Here is an 18,334-nt window from a genome sequence, read left to right as displayed (position 1 = left end):
CTTGGCTGCTTGGAGTGCATTGAGTTTCCACCAGATTTATCTATTTCAGCCAAAAATATTTTTTGGGTTTAGATAAGGATTGAATTGAATATGTAGATCGCTTTAGGTAGCACTAACATCTTAATAACATGAACCACATCAGTTCAGTTCATTTATTTGTGTCTTCTAGAATATTTTTCAGGAATATTTTGTAGTTTTTCATTGTGCAAAGACTTTTCCTTACTTGTTTAGGTTTTTTCTCAAATATTTTGCCCTTTTTTAAGCTGCTGTAGGAGGAATTTTCTTAATTCCCTCTCTAGGTTGTCATTGGTAGTACAGAAATTCAGCGTCTTTGTGTGAAAACCAAACCAAAGCAAACCAATCACAAAAAACTCCCAACAAATTGGGTATAGAAGGAATGTACCTCAACATATGAAAGGCCATTTATGACTGATCCATAGGTAACATCACTCTCAGCAGGGAAAGGTTGAAAGCTTTCCCAATCAGGAAGAAGATGAGAGTACCTATGCTCACTCCTCCTTTTCAAAATAGCAGTGGGATGAAAAATTTCTGTGAAATTTTTAGTAAATTATATTATTTTGTTTACTTAATTTTTGCTAAATTTTACTATAACAGTTTTTCTGATGGTAGCTACTTTAGATCCTATAGATCTATAATAGATCTCAGCTTAAGCATCAACTTTGAAGAAATGCTTTCCCTCGTTACCTTCTCCATAGTAGAATTCTCCTTGAGTATCCTGTTTGCCATATTATCACCACTGATGAAGACTTTAATTAGCTTACTAATTTCTCCCCTTATTTATTGTCTAACTTTAGTATGAGAATATAAGGTTCATTGAGGAAGGACCTAATACATGATGTTCCTGTCATTAATTGCTATATCCTCACTTTCTGGACATTTCCTAACATTAAAGAAATTTCTTACTCAACACATCTCCAAAAGCAAGAGAATCAAAAGCATAAATGAACTATTGGGACCTTATCAAAATAAAAAGCTTCTGCACTCCATTGGAAACAAGCAACAAAACTAATAGGCAACCAATGGAATGGGAAAAGATAGTTGCAAACGACATATCAGATAAAGGGTGAGTATCCAAAATCTATAAGGAACTTACCAAACTCCACACCAGAAAAACAAATAGTCCAATGAAGTAATGAGCAGAAGACATGAATAGACACGTTTCCAAAGAAGACATCCAGATGGCCAAGAGACACTCATCATCAGAGAAATACAAATCAAAACCATACTGAGATACCACCTCACACTGGTCGGAGTGGCTAAAATGAACAAATCAGGAGACTATAGATGCCGGCGAGGATATGGAGAAATGGGCACCTTCTTTAACTGTTGGTGGGAATTCAAACTGGTGCAGCGCCTCTGGAAAACAGTGTAGAGGTTCATCAAAAAATTAAAAATAGAACTACCTTATGATCCAGCAATAGCACTGCTAGGAATTTAGCCAGGGGATACAGGAATGCTGATGCATAGGGGCACATGTACGCCAATGTTCATAGCAGCACTTTCAACAATAGCCAAATTATGGAAAGAGCCTATATGTCCATCAACTGAGGAATGGATAAAGAAGATGCGGTTTATATATACAATGGAATACTACTTGACAATCAGAAAGAATGAAATCTGGCCATTTGTAGCAACATGAATTGATATGGAGGGCATTATGCTAAGTGAAATAAGTCAGGCAAAGAAAAGCAGATACCATATGTTTTCACTCATATGTGGATCTTGAGAAACTTAACAGATCACGAGAGAGGGAAAGGGGAAAAAAAAAGTTACAGAGAGGGAGGGAGCCAAGCCATAAGAGACTCTTAAATACTGAGAACAAACAGAGGGTGGATGGGGGGTGGGGGAGAGAGGAAAGTGGGTGATGGGCATTGAGGAGGGCACTTGTTGGGATGAGCACTGGGTGCTGTATGGAAACCAATTTGACAACAAATAATATTTTAAAAAAAGAGGTGCTCCATATAGAAAAATACTTAAACAAAAAAACTTGGATAGTCATTACATTAAAATTTGTGAATATTTAAACATGTAACTGGACCTCTAGGCCAAGTAAGTTGAGTATTAAATAAAATGAAGCAAAAAACATTATATGACAAGTGGGGAAATATGTGATAAGTTAATCTTTACTAGAACAAAATAACTGGGCTGATATTTTATTCATGACTGGAAAAGGTCTCATAAAGGCTTTAAAGCTATTTTTTTTTGCTCCATGTTATATTTTATAGGCCTTCATTATGTGATTTAGTCTAGTAGTATCTTTACATTTAGATGTACTTTCAAACTTCTGTGAAAATCTGATTGAATGATGTAATTAAGCAAGAATCAGTCTTGGACACTTTCCAATCCAAAACTTAATGAGAAATATGGTCACAAGGGATAAAATGTCCAGTGATCTTTGTCTGTACAGGGAAGAAGGTGCTAGAATTGATAACATTTTCAGGAGGTCCTTCTTAGGTTTAAAATATTGCTTAAGAAAAAGTACAAGAGTGTCTCTCGAAATTTCAAGTCAACTATTCTGCTCAAATCAACACTATAGAATGAGGGACTCACTAACTGAATGGTATTTTCTATTTAGAAATTAGTAGGAAAGAATTTGCTTGAGAAGAATGTCCCTGGGAACTGGCTGGTGGCTGTCTTCTTATGTAAGGATAGGAGTTCCCTGTCTTTTTGATAAATTATCCTAACGTGATAAATTTTTGTTTTTCTGTGTAGACGATGGAATTCCTAGGAAGTCATCTACAGTGCAAATAAAAGCAATCTTCTGAATAAGCAGGAGACTTATTCAGGGAGAAAATAGATGGACAGTCAATTGAAATGAAATGTAGCCTCAACAATGCAGCTTTTTGCCGTCTCTTGTCAAACTGGATGACAGAGGAAATCCATACTGTTGGAAATGAGTAAAAAGTGTTCCTTCAGATTGTGGATTTGCGTTCCTGAGGTAGGACTAACAGTAAATAGTGTAAACCAGGCTTTGTAATTGTGTTGACCATCTTTATTATGTAAGAGTACGATCACTTTGAGAGAAAGAAAACTTTCCTTCCATTTCTAATTTTATCACTTAAAAATGGGTGACCTTGGGAAAATTAATTACATGAACTGAGCCTCAGTTCGTTTAACAATGAAATGGGGATTATAATTCCTATTACTGTAAAATTAAATATTATATGAAATAATATATCATATTATATTTCAAACATTAAGTTGTGAATGTGTGATTGGAATCCACGGTAGTCATTGTGAGCAGTGGAATGATAGATCAGAATCAGATTGAAAAAGGATCATTTTTAAGTTGCATAGGAGAACATATTGATGGAAGCCAGAATGAAAGGGGAGGGACATGGCTAGTAAGGTGCTCCATAAGAAGTGGGGAGGGGAGGGAAATGATTAAGTCTGTGCTATATTTTAAAGAAGGGTCATAAGATTTGTTGAAGAGATAAAAATATGATATAAGAGCAAGAAAGGCATAAAGGGCACTGTGATATTTTTTGTCTGAGCAATGACGTGGAAGATAGTACCATGAGGTGAGGACCACCTACATTTATTGCTGAAAAGTGAAAATTTAGTTTTATAAGTCCTGAACTGACATTCAGTTGGAGGTATCCAAAGTTGGAGATGTTGCATATATGAAGCTAAAGTAGAGACACAATAGTGGAATGCTTCCACATTTATTGGTCAGGAAAATGGGGCATATCCAACCAGGGCAATGACCTTCCATTCCTAATTTGATCCATTCAGTTTGAATACGTCAGGTACCTTAAATTGGTCTCAAGTATTTTACTTTTGTGACTTTATAAACTGTACACCATTTTGTGAATTCCCTTCCTCTCTTTTCGTGTCCTTCTACTCTTCCTTTAAAAGTCAGCGAAAGCATTGTTTTCTCTGGGAAGTCTTCTCTGATTGCATTTACTATTTCGTTGATATATTCTTACCCCTAATTTTTGCATTGTGTAACCATTTTCATCATATTTTTATTACATTGGTGTGATTATTATGTATGTTATCACTGAGTATAGGAAACCATGGCTTATTCAATTTGGAAATTGCAGCATCTATGAAACACTCCACACTCACAGGTAGTCTTCTAAATTCTTTAATTGAATTAACCAGTAAACAATCTTATAATGCATTTAAAAGTTTCCCTCACATTGTTTTGTAGATCACCTGCTTCTAATGTGGGAAGTCAGCTCCTCTGCAGACTGGATGGAACCAAGAAACAATATAACCTACTTTGTCCTCCTGGGCCTCACACAGGATGGGAAGGAACAGAAGGTCCTTTCTATTATGTTCTTACTCTTCTATATTTTGACCGTGGTGGGCAACCTGCTCATTGTGGTGACTATAGCTGTCAGTAAGACCCTGGGCTCGCCTATGTACTTGTTTCTTGCTAACTTATCTTTTATGGATGTCATTTATTCTTCTTGCATTTCCCTCAGATTGATTTCAGACTTGTTGTTTGGGGAAAATACCATATCCTTCCAATCTTGTATGACCCAGCTATTTACAGAGCACCTTTTTGGTGGATCAGAGGTCTTTCTTCTCCTGGTGATGGCCTATGACCGCTATGTGGCCATCTGTAAGCCCTTGCATTATTTGGTTGTCATGAGACCAAAGGTGTGTGTTGTGCTGCTGGTAGGGTCCTGGGTTGGAGGTTTTCTGCATTCAGTAATTCAAGTTAGCATGATTTATAGTCTCCCATTCTGTGGTCCCAATGTCATTGATCATTATTTCTGTGACATGTACCCCTTATTGAAACTGGTCTGTACTGACACGTATGTCATTGGGCTGTTAGTGGTGGCCAATGGAGGGATGATCTGCACTACTGTGTTTGTGCTCTTGCTCATTTCTTATGGTGTCATCTTGCACTCTCTGAAGAACCTTAGTCCGGAAGGGAGGCGGAAAGCCCTCCAGACCTGTGGTTCCCACATCACCGTGGTGATCTTCTTCTTTGTTCCATGTATTTTCATGTATGCGAGACCTGCTAAGACCTTCCCCATTGACAAATCATTGAGTGTGTTTTATACGGTCATAACCCCCATGCTGAACCCCCTGATCTACACTCTGAGAAATTCTGAGATGACAATTGCTATAAAACAGCTGTGGAGGAGAATGGTGACGTGAAGTAGTAAATGAGCAATGAGTGCATCATTCATCATGAAAAGCCAGTCTCCTCAAATGTTGAAGTCTTTTTTACTGTAAATCCTTTCACAGTCGGAGTCAATAAATAACATGCGATGAAAACATCAATGAAACATTACACTTGTTCTGTGCAGCCCTACACGGAGCTCTGTCTCACGATCATGAGATCATGTCTTGAGCTCAAATCATGAGAAGGACACTTAACCAACTGAACCATCCAGGTGCCCTAACATTTTAAGATATATTGGAAAGTATAATAGATAATAATAAATATTAAAAATAGAATCTATACTACGGGGACATGATATGGAATAAACTTCCTCCCCATCTCTCACCATAGTCTCCCTATTCTTCTATGTATAGTCATTATAATAAGATTATCATTGTTTCTAAGACTTGCCAATTAATAATTTTTGCTAATAAATCATATTTCCATATATGTGTTTGTGTTTACGTCTCTGTGTATAAATTGTGCATTTGCTACTCAGCCTCTGAAGATCTTTCCATATCAGTCTATAGATGTAACTCATTCTCAGGTTCCTCATACTGCCTAAAACTTCTTTATAAAGATACAGTAAAATAGTGTTTCCAGTCCTTTATATGTTACTGAATCTTTTTCTATGATCAATAATTCTGCAGTGACGTCTTTTCAAAAAATTCAAGAATGGGTTTTAGAAGTGGAATTTTTCCATCAATTAGTATGTGTATTTAAAATTGTTGATAATAGAGTTATTGTCTGAATATCATCCATGAGCTTGTACCAGATGACACTACTCCCCTCGGTCTAGAAAACACCTGTTTGTGTACAGTGCTTGACGCAACTCGTGCTTGACAAACATTTATGGCATTTGAGAATCTGATTAAAGAAATTGTGTTTCATTTGTTACTTGAATTGAAATTCAACAACTATAATTGAATTTGAGCATCTATTCATATGTTTAAAATTATTATATTCCTCTTTTGTGGATTATCTATTAATGACTTTTACCTGTTTTATTTGATTGCTGATCTTTTCCATCTGGATGTGTACAGTTTAGTCATGCACTAAAGAAGTTATGTGTATGTTCAGTTTGGATATGATTCAGTTTGGATATTTTTATACTGTGCAGAATACTTTTGGTCATGTAGAAATATTTTTACATTTACATAATGAAATGTCTTAATACTTTCTTTGGCTATTGTATCTTGCTCAGAACATCTTTCTCTATTTCAGTGTTTACAAAATATTCTTCCACATGCTTTCCAACATTAACTTTTTCATTGTTTTGGGGTCTTGTATTTTAAGTTAAAATTTTTGATACATCTACACTTTGATAGGAATTATTAGAGATTAAATTATATTTCTTTTTCTAGGTTTTTGGAGAGATGTATACTTCTTTTCCCCCATTACTTTGATATCCTAAGTTTGTATTCTAAAATATGGCATGTGATTAGATCCAATTAATACTCTGTTACTTTCTATTTTTTAACTCATGTGCTATTTAAAACACAATGTAATGCACTTTATTTACAAGATACTTTGATATCTGATAAGCCTAGTACTCATACTATTCCTTATCACAATTGTGTCTATTCTTTCATATTTATGTTTTAACATAAAAATTTAATAGGCTACTCTAGTAATAACTAAGTTTAATTAATATTTCAATATGATTTGATTTAGGAAGAGCTAATATCTTTAGAGAATCGAAAATTCTTACCCACAACTGAGTAGGTCTTTTTACTTAACAAGCCTTCTTTGATGTTCATATAGACCTAGTATGTTTCTTTGTAAATGTGGTCTTTTTGAGTAAGTTCTTTTATGCTGTTTTACAAATAGGATCTTCTATTATATTTTTCAAGTGTCTGTTTCAGTGTAGAAAATCTGTTTTTTCCCCCACTTTTAAATAAGATATAATCTTCACAGTATATCTTTCATCCTTTTTAGTCTAAGTTCTACCAAGTTTTGACAAATACATACAGTTATGTAACCACCATCACCATCATTATGTGAATATTTCATCACCAAAAATATTTCCCCATGTATCTTTGTAGTCCCCTCATACCCTAGTGTCTAGATCCTGGCCGATCCTGATCCATTTCTATCCCTATTGTTCTATCTTTCCCAGAATGTCATATGAGTTGAATCATCCAGATAGAGCCCTTTTTTCTTCTATCTTTATTGAGATATGATTGACTAATTGAAATTATATAGATTTAAGATGTAATATGTGATGATTTGATATATGTATACATTGGGAAGTAGTTACCACAATCAAACTCATGAATACATCTATTACCTCACATAATTTTTTCTTTTTTTTTTAAATGGTAAGACCACTTAAAATATACTCTTAGCACACTTCAAGCAAACAATAGAGTATTATTAACTAGAGCCACCATGATGTATATTAGATCCTCAGAGTTTATTCATCTTATAACTGAAAGTTAGTAGTTTTTGAACATTTCACCAACCCCTGTCCTTGGCAACCAACATTGTCTCCTCTGCTTCTATAAATTTGACTTTTTTTTTTTTTTTGCTATCACATATAAATGAGGTTATATGGTAATTGCCTTAATGTATTTGGCTTATTTCACTTAACATCTTCCAGAATCATCCATGTCTCAAAAGGCTGAATTTCCTCTTTTTATGACTGAATAGTATTCCACTGTTTATATATGCCTCCATTTCTGTGTCCATTCATCCATTAATAGACACTTAGATTGTTTCTATATCTTAGCTAATGTGAATAACTCTTCAAGGAACATGGGAGTGCAGGTGTCTCTTCAAGATACTGATATCATTTCCTTTGGAAATACCTAGAAATAGGATTGCTTTGTCATAGGAATAGTTCTACTTTTAATTATTTTAGGAATTTCCATACTGTTTTTTACAATGGTTGCACTAATTTACATTCCCACCAACAGTTTATAAAGGTTTCCCCTTTTTTACATCCTCACCAACAAGCTTCTTTTATAAGGACATTAATTTCATTCATGAGAGCTCTGCTCTCATGATCTAATCACCCCCAAATGCACACCTCCTAATACCATTACTTTGGACATTAGGATTTGAAAATATGAATTTTGGGGAATACAAACATTCAAACAATAGTTCAGGTCCAATTTCATTGTTTTGCATGTTGATATTCAGATTTCCCAGCACCACAAAGTGACTTTCCTTTCTCCACAATATGTTCCTGGCTTGCTTTTCAAAGATCAGTTGACTGTATATACATGTAATTATTTCTGAGCTTTCTATTCTATTCCATTGGTCTGCATACCTGTTTTTATGCCAGAACCATACTCTTTTGATTACGATAATTTTGTAATATATTTGCTGATGTCTCTAGCTTTTTTCTTTCTCAAATTTGTTTGGATACGTGGCATCTTTTGGGGTTCTTTTTGAATTTTATGATTTTTTTCAGTTGCTATGGAAATTTTCATTGGAGTTTTAATAAGGATTGTATTGAATCTGTAGACTATCTTGGATAGTGTGGACATTTTAATAATATTTATTCTCTCAATTCGTGAACACAGGATATCTTTCCTTTTATTTGTGTCTTTAATTTCTTCCATCAATGTCATATAATCTTTTTAATATAATTTATTGTCAAATTGGCTTACATACAACACCTAGTGCTCATCACAACAAGTGCCCTCCTCAGTGCTCATCATCCATTTTCCCCTCTTCCTCACCCCCACCCCCATCCACCCTCAGTTTGTTCTCTGTATTTAAGAATCTCTTGTGGTTTGCCTCCTTCCTTCTCTGTTTGTAACTGTTTTTCCCCCTCCTGTCCCCCATGAACTTCTGTTAAGTTTCTCAAGATCCACATATGAGTGAAACATATGATATCTTCCTTCACTGACTGACTTATTTCACTCAGCATAATACCTTCCAGTTCCGTCCACATTGCTGCAAATGGCATGACTTCATTCTTTCTGATTGCCAAGTAGTATTCCATTATATATCTAAACCACATCTTCTTTATCCATTAATCAATTGATGGACATTTAGGCTCTCTCCATAATTTGGCTATTGTTGAACGTGCTGCTATGAACATTGGGGTGCATGTGCCCCTATGCATCAGCACTCCTGTATCCCTTGGCTAAATTCCTAGCAGTGCTATTGCTGGATCATAAGGTAGTTCTATTTTTAATTTTTTGAGGAGCTTCCACACTGTTTTCCAGAGCAGCTGCACCAGTTTGTATTCCCACCAACAGTGCAAGAGGATCCTGTTTCTCCACATCCTTGCCAGCATCTGTAGTTTCCTGATTTGTTCATTTTAGCCACTCTGACCAGTGTGAGGTGGTATCTCAGTGCAGCTTTGATTTGTATTTCCCTGATGGCGAGTGAAGGTCATATAATTTTAAGGATGCAAATTGTTCACTTCCTTGGTTAAATTTATTCTTTTTGATGGTGTTATAAATGAGATATTCTTAATTTCTTTTTTGAATAATTAATTGTTAGTATGTATAATGCAACTGGTTTTTGTATGTTGATTTGTATTTTGCAAGTTCACTGAATTTGTTCATTAGTTCTAACAGTTTTTGGTGGAGCATTTAGGGTTCTTTATATATAAGATCATGTCCAGCATGTAGTCTTTTAAATATGGCTTCTTTCTCTTACTATAATGCATTTAAGATTTATACATATCATTGTGTTTATCAGTAGTTCATTCATTTTTATTGCTGACTATTCCATCTTATAGATATATGAGAGTTTGTTTATCTCCTTTTCAGTTAAAAGATGTTTGGTTATTTTCAGATATTTTAAGTTATGAGTAAAACTACTATAAATATTCATGTATGGGTTTTTGCATGAATGTAAGTTCCCATTACAATTGGATAAGTTCCTAGGAGTGGAAGAAGATGGGTTTTATGGGAATTTATTATTTCATAAAACACTTTTAAACTGTTTCCAAAGTGTGGTATATTACTAGCAGAGAATGACATTTCTAGGTTTTCTCTATCTTTGTCAGAACAGTATTGTCAAGTTTTTAATTCTGTCCTTTGAATAGGTCAGGAGTGATATATTGTGGTTTTACTTTGCATTCCTAAAGAGCTAATGATGTTGAAGAATTTTCATGTGCTTTTTGGCCATTTAGGTATCTTCTTTGGTGAAATGCCTGTTTAGTTCTTTTGACCATTATATGCTGAGCTGTTTATTGAAAGTTGAGAGTGTAAGTATTTTGAAAAAATGCTCTTCATCAGATATGTAATTTGCAAATATTTCTTGCAGTCTGTGTCTGTCTTTTCATTTTCTTTAAAATACTCTCAGAAATGCAGAATTTCTGTATTATGGAATCCAATTTATCATTTTTTTGTGAACTTGCTTTTATTGTCATACTTAGGAAATCTTTGCCTAATTCAAAGTCACAAAGATCATCTCTGATGTTCCCATTGAGAAATCTTATAGTTTTAGGTTAAACATTTAACTTTATGAAGATTTTGGATTAACTTTTATTTATGGCTTGAGGTATTGATCAAAAGTTCACTTTTTGCAAATAGGTATCTTATTATTGTAGGGCCATTAGTTGAAAAGGTTATTATTTCTATAATGAATTACTTCTATGTATCTGTCGTAAGTAATCAAATATGAGGTTTCTAGACTTTTCTATTTCATTGATCTCATATATATCCTTTCTCCTATATTATATATTGAGTATGGAAAGCGGATACACAAGTTCTTGAACTTGTTCATTTCAAAATTAACTTTGGCTATTCTGGTCCTTCGACCCATTGTTAAATTTTATACACACACCGAAAACTTAGTGGGATTTTGTTGAAAATTGCTTTGAGTCTACAGATCAATTTGAGAAATTCTGAGATTTTAACAATAATCAGAGTTCAAGTTTCTGATTGTGGTATATCTCTGAACATGTTTAGTTTTCCTTGGACACTTTCACGAGTATTTTGTAGTTTAAGCATCTTAACGCATATATTTATGTATTTTATGCCTAAGTATTTCACAGTCTGTGTTGTTGGTTTAGATGGTTCATTTACAAATTGCAATTTCAAATTTTTTTTTTGTTAGTGTATAGATATATGATTAATTTTGTGACCATGTATCCTATGACCTTATTATACTCATAATAGTTGTTTTTGTGGATTCTTTGAGATTTTCTAAGTATGCAACCATTTTGCCTATGAATAGGGAAATTTTAATCCAATTATTCTAGTACAATGCATTTTATTTCTTTATTTTGGCTTTTCCTCCCATTAGGACTTATATCTAGTTTTGAGTAGGATGGTGGGAGAAGCCATCCTTGTTCATGATCTAAGGAAAAGCATTTAGGTTTCTGTGATTAAGTATGATGTTAATTACAGGGTTTTGGAGATGCCTGATATCATATTGGAGAAGTGAACTTCTGTTCCAATCTGCCAAGGGTGTTTCTCATGACTAGACATTGAATTTTGTCTCAGTATTATTATTTTTTAAAATACAAATTGTGTGTCTGAGGGCTGACTTTCAGTAGATTGCAATGAAAGAGCTGCTCTGCTAAGTATGAAACAGTGATATAGAAGTGGGTCATGTATAAATGGTTTAGTACCAGGCTCTCCATCAATGTGCTTTGTGTTACAGGTAAGGGGGTAGTACCTTTCTGGTCATGCTCCTGGGATGCAGGGCTCTTAGCACCAGCCCTCAGTCCCAATGTGTGGTGGGGCATGCTGTGTCACATAGAGCTAGAAGAGCAGTATGCTTATGGGGTTTGTGGGGGACTTATAGATAGAATTGGGAGTTTTCCTTTTAAATATCCTGTTTTCTTGAACAGTTTAAATGGCCTTGGGATGATATTTTATCTGAAGGTTTGTGAGTAACAATTATACCTAGCATTTATTATCTATTAATTTTTTGGGAACTTTTCTAAGCACATGTGTGTTTACTCATTTGTGCATAGTGACACTATAAGGTTGGTAGTATAATTGGACCCATTTTACACTTGTAGAGATCGAGGTTCATGGGGGTTAAGTAGCTAACTGTTGGCCACCACCCTGAGAGAGTGTCATTGCCAGAGTCAAGTCAATGTGTTGTTAATCACAGCGTACAGCTGCTTCTTAGGTGGAATTCTACCAAGTGTTTGGTCCACTTCATTAATTTCTTTCAGAGACATCAGTCCATTAATTTTTCTTTTTATCTTTCTTTCTTCTTTCTTTCTTTCTGTTGCCATTTTTTAGTTTAGGTAAATTATATTTCCTTAGATAATTGTCCATTTCATTCATGCTTTCAACTTTATTTGTATTAGTTGAATAGATAGTATCTTATTTTTTGCTGTGCTTGGAGAAACATCTTTTTAAAAAATGTTTTTAACGTTTTATTTATTTTTGAGAGACAGAGAGATGATAGAGGATGAGCAGGGGAAAGACAGAGAGAGAGGGAGACAGAGAATCTGAAGCAGACTCCAGGCTCTGAACTGTCAGCACAGAGCCCACTGTGGGGCTCGAACCCCCAAACTGTGATCATGAACTAAACCGAAGTCGGATGCTTAACCGACTGAGCCACCCAAGTGCCCCTCTTCTTTATAATTGTTTTTAATTTAAAAATGTGATAAGTTTGTCATAATATCAGACTTATGCAGCCCTGTTAATTTAGAAGTCTGAACAACAAAATTGTAAAGCGTCAAGTGTTATTTGTAGTTGGGCACCCCAGATTTTATCTTTCCTTTTCGCTACTTCATTTCAATTTTACTGTTATCTATCTATCTATCTATCTATCATCATCTATCTATCATCTATCGAGAGAGAGAGAGAGATTGAGAGAGAGAGAGATTGAGAGAGAGAATCCCAAGCAGGCTCCATGCTCAGCACGGAGCCTGATGCAGGGCTTGATCTCACAACCGTGAGATCATGACCTGAGCCTAAATCAAGAGTTCATATGCTTAACAGACTGAGCCCCCCAGGTGCCCCTATCTTTCCCTACTTTCAGTGAATGTTTGCCCCCAGAAGAGTCAAATGCCCTCCTGGACACAATAAAATAACAGAACAGGCAGGTTGATTATCCCACACATGTTGTGAGTACTGAAGTCTCATTATTGTTCTCTCCCTCCTCTCCTCACAGAGAGAAAGATACTAAGGGAGAGAGAGAATTCTAAAGAGCTGTTAGGATCTCGCTGGATTGTTCATCAAAGTAGGGATCAGTGCTGCATTTGAGGAAACTACCTGAGCCTGGGTAGAGATTTCCTGGGTCCATTAGGGAGGAGTGCCTGGTACTCATGGTCCAGGAATGGTGCCTGTTCTCCCAGCTGGACAGTCTCCTAGTTCACAGGGCAGGGCACTGGGTTGAGTAACTTACAAAGATATTGCCCCTGTAGTTGGACGTAATTACCCCTATTCTGTGCGCTGTTCCAGAGCTGCCTAATGAACATTAACAGTTAAGAATTTAAAAAAAACATCCAAAATAAAAACATCCAAAAGAAACTAGATATTGTGTTCAGAATTTTGTGTCTGCTAGTGTGAGATATTGGTCAGATTATTTTTCTTATGATGTCCTTAGTATTTTCTTATTATTGTTTCTTGTATTAGGCTTTTACTGGGTGCATAAAATGAGTCAGGAAGTATTTTAATTTCCCCTCATCCCTGAGTGTGTTTATGTAAGACCGGTACTATATTTTGATTAATTTTTATATAAAATTCTTGATAAAGCTGTATAGGAGTGAAATGTTCTTCGGGGAGGGGAAAGATTTTTTTTAAGTTTATTTAAGTAATCTCTACACCTCACATGAGGCTTGACCTCACAGTCTTGTGATTGAGAGCTACACACTCCCCCAACAGAGGGAATCACCCCGGGAAGGGAAGAATTTTAAAGAATTTATTTAACAGTATTAGAATATTTCACGAAAAATATTATTATTTGACTTAAGTAACATTTACACCCAATGGCGGGCTGGAACTCACAACCCCAATATGAACTGTTAGAGATTCCACTGACTGACCCAGGCAGATGCCCCAGACTTTAGTTTTTAATGTTTTTCTGCACCTGTTTAGAAAGCTGTGTCTTTCACAGCAGTGGTCCCCTTCCTAGTTGGCAAGTATACCAACATAAATCTGTGTATCATATTCTTTTCTCTTCTTCACATCAGTAGAATGCAGTAATGGCGCTCCCTTCATTCTTTATTCTGATGCTTTTTCTTTCTCTTAGTTTTTCTTAATCCATTTTGCTAAAAACATCAATTTTATGAATCTTTCAAAGAACCAATTCCTGGATTTACAGAATTTTTCTGTTTTATTTTAACACCATTCTAATATCTATTTAACTAATTTCTCTTTCCATCCTTTCTTTTATTTACTCTTTCCATTCTACACTGTTCTCTGGGTTTATTTTGCTTTCCCTTTTTCAAATTCTTAGGATGGAAGTTTACTTCATTTCTGTAATATCTCTTGTTTTCTAATACTTCTTTCTAAAGTTATACACTTCTTTCTAAGCACTCCTTTAGCTGCATCCAGTACACACACACACACACACACACACACACACACACACACCCCTTTCATTATCTTTCTGTTGAAAATTTATTTTAAAAACCATTCACTGACATTTCTTTAATCCATGGTAATCCAGATTTATGTTGTTTAATTCATAAATAATTAGGAAACAGTGTTACACTTCTCTTATCAATTTCCAGCTGAATTTCATTATATATATTCTGTATGGTTTAGGTTCTTCGAAATGCATTGCACTTGTTTTCTGGGTTCCTGTAGTGTCTGTTTTGGTGAGCATTCCCTGGGCACCCCGAGATAGTGGAGTCCTCCCGTGCTCTTTTCTCCCCCACGCCCCCCACCCCCATACTAACCCAGATGCTATCAACTTACCCATGGGCCACTATGTGACAAACTCAAGACTCCTCCTTTTAGGGGAGAAGCTTGCTTTATCTACATTTGAGACAAGTTTCAAATGGCTTGTTCTGAAATTTGCTTTCATCATTTTCTGATGCAGCAGTTCAGGTTTCTGTGTGCAAAGACGTAGCTTAAACCAAACTGACACAGCTTTGCCTATTTTGAAAGTCATGCTTTAAAGAAGAGAGTTTTTACATATTTTATTTCTGCCCACACTGGACATTTCCCTTTTGGCGATTCAATCTCAAGTTGTTCTTTTGTGATTCCCCACTCCCCCACCCCCACATCCCCCAGAGGACATGTGTCTGCAAGTCCTGTTGTACATGATGATTATCCTGGTGGCATCTCTGGAGATGTAGGGTCAACTCTCAAAATTAGATGAAGGTCCCAATGAATGTAATTAGGGAAGAATCACTGTTGGAGATGCACCAACTGAGTGACTCACCCATATGTGTTGTAGTCCGTCCCCAGATAAAGTGTTTGCAGACGTTTGTCTTGACCTCAGAGTGTTTGTATCACTGTTCACCCAACTGGCATTTTCAGGAATTGAAATGATTGACTCAGAACCTAATGAAATATGTATATTAAGTTATTCTCCATCATTCAGGGAATCCAAAATTTAACTGTGCTTTGTGAAGACAGGCCAGTATAATTGACTGAGAATGGAATTTTGTCAAGGCTATTTCACTATTTTTCTTACATTGACATAAAAACCAAACCACATAACCTTTGTTTAAACAAATCATAATTTTCTCTTCCATAAAGCTAACACCCCTTTTTTTAACGTCACAATATTGGTTTAACATTCATTTGTGGTTCGGACAAATTCTGCCAACTATGAATATTTGGGTCTCTGTTCTCAGTCAAGATTCAGACTTGTTTAGATTATAGGATCTTCGTATTCATTTTGGAAAACCCAGCAATTTAAAGGATACCCTTTGTCTGAAAGACCGAAATGACTGAGATTTTCTGCAAGCGTGGAGAACATTGTTCATATGGAAATGGTTCAAGGTCCAGTGACGGTGCATCTGTTTTCCTGCTCTGTGTGCACAGAGATGACATCAGTGTACAAAAGACAAGGGAGAAGGGACTACAACCCAGACCTTGGACTGAATGACTGTCTCAGTATGCAGGTAAACCAGGAAGGGTAATTAGATGTAAAGTCTAGGCTTTACATTTTAGATTTCGGGAGTGCAGGAATTCACAATTCTTTAAAAGTTCTCTGTTTGATTCTGAAAATCAACCAAGTTAGATATTCTTTGGGTTACAAACATATATGAGGATTGACTCAGTTCTGTAATATTCTTTTGGCTATTTTCATACACAAAGATCCAGAATAAATGCATTTTCTCTAACATCTGTGTTTCTGGACATAGTTTCAGGTATAACTATTTAGGGATATTTTCATGGGCAGATACTTGTAAATCTCATGATGGTTTCAATTCATGTGTTTTCTGAGCATTGTTTGTTAATCTGTGAAAGTTTAGAGGATGATGTAGCATCCACAGATCTTGAAAGGGTGATTTTAACAGTCCAAGGTAACATTTTCATAAGCAAGGTGTTACTTCAAATTCCTGTTTATGTTCATAGGTAAGTTTCAGCATCATAGCGTATGTGTGTTGGGCATTCCTTCGATTGCATATATATATGATTTACTCACTTTGCCATTGATTCATTTGTCATTTACTTAAATGCTTAGAGCTCTGTGTCCATTTTGATACTAATTCTGTGTATGTCCTCTGAAATATAAATCTTTTCCCCAAAGTACTTTAGCTATTGATGTCATGATATCTTTTTTAAATCTATAAGATATTTTGAAAATGTAAAACATATCAATTTGTGATTTCATTTATTAGTTAAGAGGATTATAGGATATAGTCACCTCTTTTATTAACTGAGGAGTAAATATAAACCTTGCTTTAGTTTTTTCATTAAACCCTAATCCAATTTAAAATTTTTATATGAAGAATCCAGTATAGGTACAATTATACTAGCTTCCGTCTGGAAAGCTGTTTGTAGGAATCCATTTATTTAATAATATGTCGTTTCCCCACATATGTCTTTAAATACTTGTTTCTCCATTAGTTTGCAAGATTGCTGAGTGTAGGAAACATGTTTTAACCAGCCTTATATTCTTGTAATTTCTGGGGATACTGGAACATAAGAACTTATAATGCCTATGTGTTGAATGAATAAATATATTACATTAAGGCTTCAGGAAGTCACTAATAATTATTATATTTGTAGCTCATTTTGTCCCAACCTCTGAAATAAGGACATGCAAAAGGACATATGGAACGCAGGATCAATGTGACTGAGTTTGTCCTCTTGGGGCTCACCCAGAGCCTCCAAGGTCAGAAAATATTATTTGTTTTGTTCTTGCTCATCTACTTTGTGACAATGGTGGGCAACCTTCTCATCGTGGTGACTGTGGTGGTCAGTCCAACCCTGGATGCCCCTATGTACTTCTTTCTTGGTTACTTATCATTTATGGATGCTGTGTATTCTACTACGGTCACTCCAAATATGATTATAGACTTACTCTATGAGAAGAAAACCATTTCCTTCCAAGTTTGTATGTCCCATTTCTTTTTAGGTCACTTGTTTGGTGGTGCAGAGATTTTACTCCTGGTGGTCATGGCCTATGACCGCTACGTGGCCATCTGCAAACCCTTGCATTATTTGACGATCATGAATCAACGTGTGTGTGTTCTTTTGCTGCTGTTGGCTTGTGTTGGAGGTTTTTTGCATGCTTTGGTTCATCTTTTCTTTGTTTACAACCTCCCCTTCTGTGGTCCCAATGTCATTGACCACTTCATCTGTGACATGTACCCTTTATTAAAACTTGCCTGCACTGACACTTACGTTATTGGCCTCACTGTGGTTGCCAATGATGGGGCAATCTGTGTGGTCATCTTTACGGTCTTGCTCATCTCCTATGGGGTCATTCTGCACTCCCTGAAGAACCTTAGTCAGGAAGGGAGGCGCAAAGCCTTATCCACCTGTGGGTCCCACATTACGGTGGTGGTCCTCTTCTTTGTCCCCTGCATCTTCATGTATGTGAGACCTCCTTCTACTTTACCCATTGATAAATCCTTGACTGTGTTTTACACAGTTATCACCCCTATGTTGAACCCTTTAATCTATACTCTGAGAAATGGAGAGATGAAAAATGCCATGAAGAAGCTTTGGACCCTAAGAAGAAAATAAGGCAGAAGAGAAATGTATCACCTCTTTTCAGTGAGGAGTTTGCTCCGTTTAGGAAAGGATATTTTATTTGTAGTAAGTTTCTCCTCAGGTTTAAACTTGTGCATGATGAAAAGCATTTAAGATGTAAGTACTTCCAATGGTCAAAAATATTTCT

The 18,334-nt window shown here is 35.7% G+C and overlaps 2 protein-coding genes across 2 annotated transcripts; both read left to right on the top strand.

Moving 5' to 3' along the window:
* The first annotated feature begins 4,221 nt into the window (after positions 1–4,221).
* On the top strand, positions 4,222–5,139 carry LOC120228482 (olfactory receptor 4A47-like). The gene has a single exon (XM_039226907.1). The coding sequence runs from the start codon at positions 4,222–4,224 to the stop codon at positions 5,137–5,139; it is 918 nt and encodes a 305-aa protein (XP_039082838.1).
* Positions 5,140–17,256: 12,117 nt separating this feature from the next.
* LOC120228447 (olfactory receptor 4A15-like) lies at positions 17,257–18,180 on the top strand. Its single transcript, XM_039226803.1, has one exon. The coding sequence runs from the start codon at positions 17,263–17,265 to the stop codon at positions 18,178–18,180; it is 918 nt and encodes a 305-aa protein (XP_039082734.1). The 5' UTR covers positions 17,257–17,262.
* Positions 18,181–18,334: the final 154 nt, after the last annotated feature.

The sequence above is a fragment of the Hyaena hyaena genome, unplaced genomic scaffold (genome assembly GCF_003009895.1).
Source record: "Hyaena hyaena isolate Hyena2069 unplaced genomic scaffold, ASM300989v1 scaffold_23, whole genome shotgun sequence".
NCBI classification, from domain to species: Eukaryota; Metazoa; Chordata; class Mammalia; order Carnivora; family Hyaenidae; genus Hyaena; species Hyaena hyaena.
This window is presented reverse-complemented; position numbering and strand designations above follow the sequence as displayed.

Coding starts and splice junctions, on each gene's coding strand:
- LOC120228482 (XM_039226907.1), top strand. CDS start 4,222: ATGGAACCAAGAAACAATATAACCTACTTTGTCCTCCTGGGCCTCACA.
- LOC120228447 (XM_039226803.1), top strand. CDS start 17,263: ATGGAACGCAGGATCAATGTGACTGAGTTTGTCCTCTTGGGGCTCACC.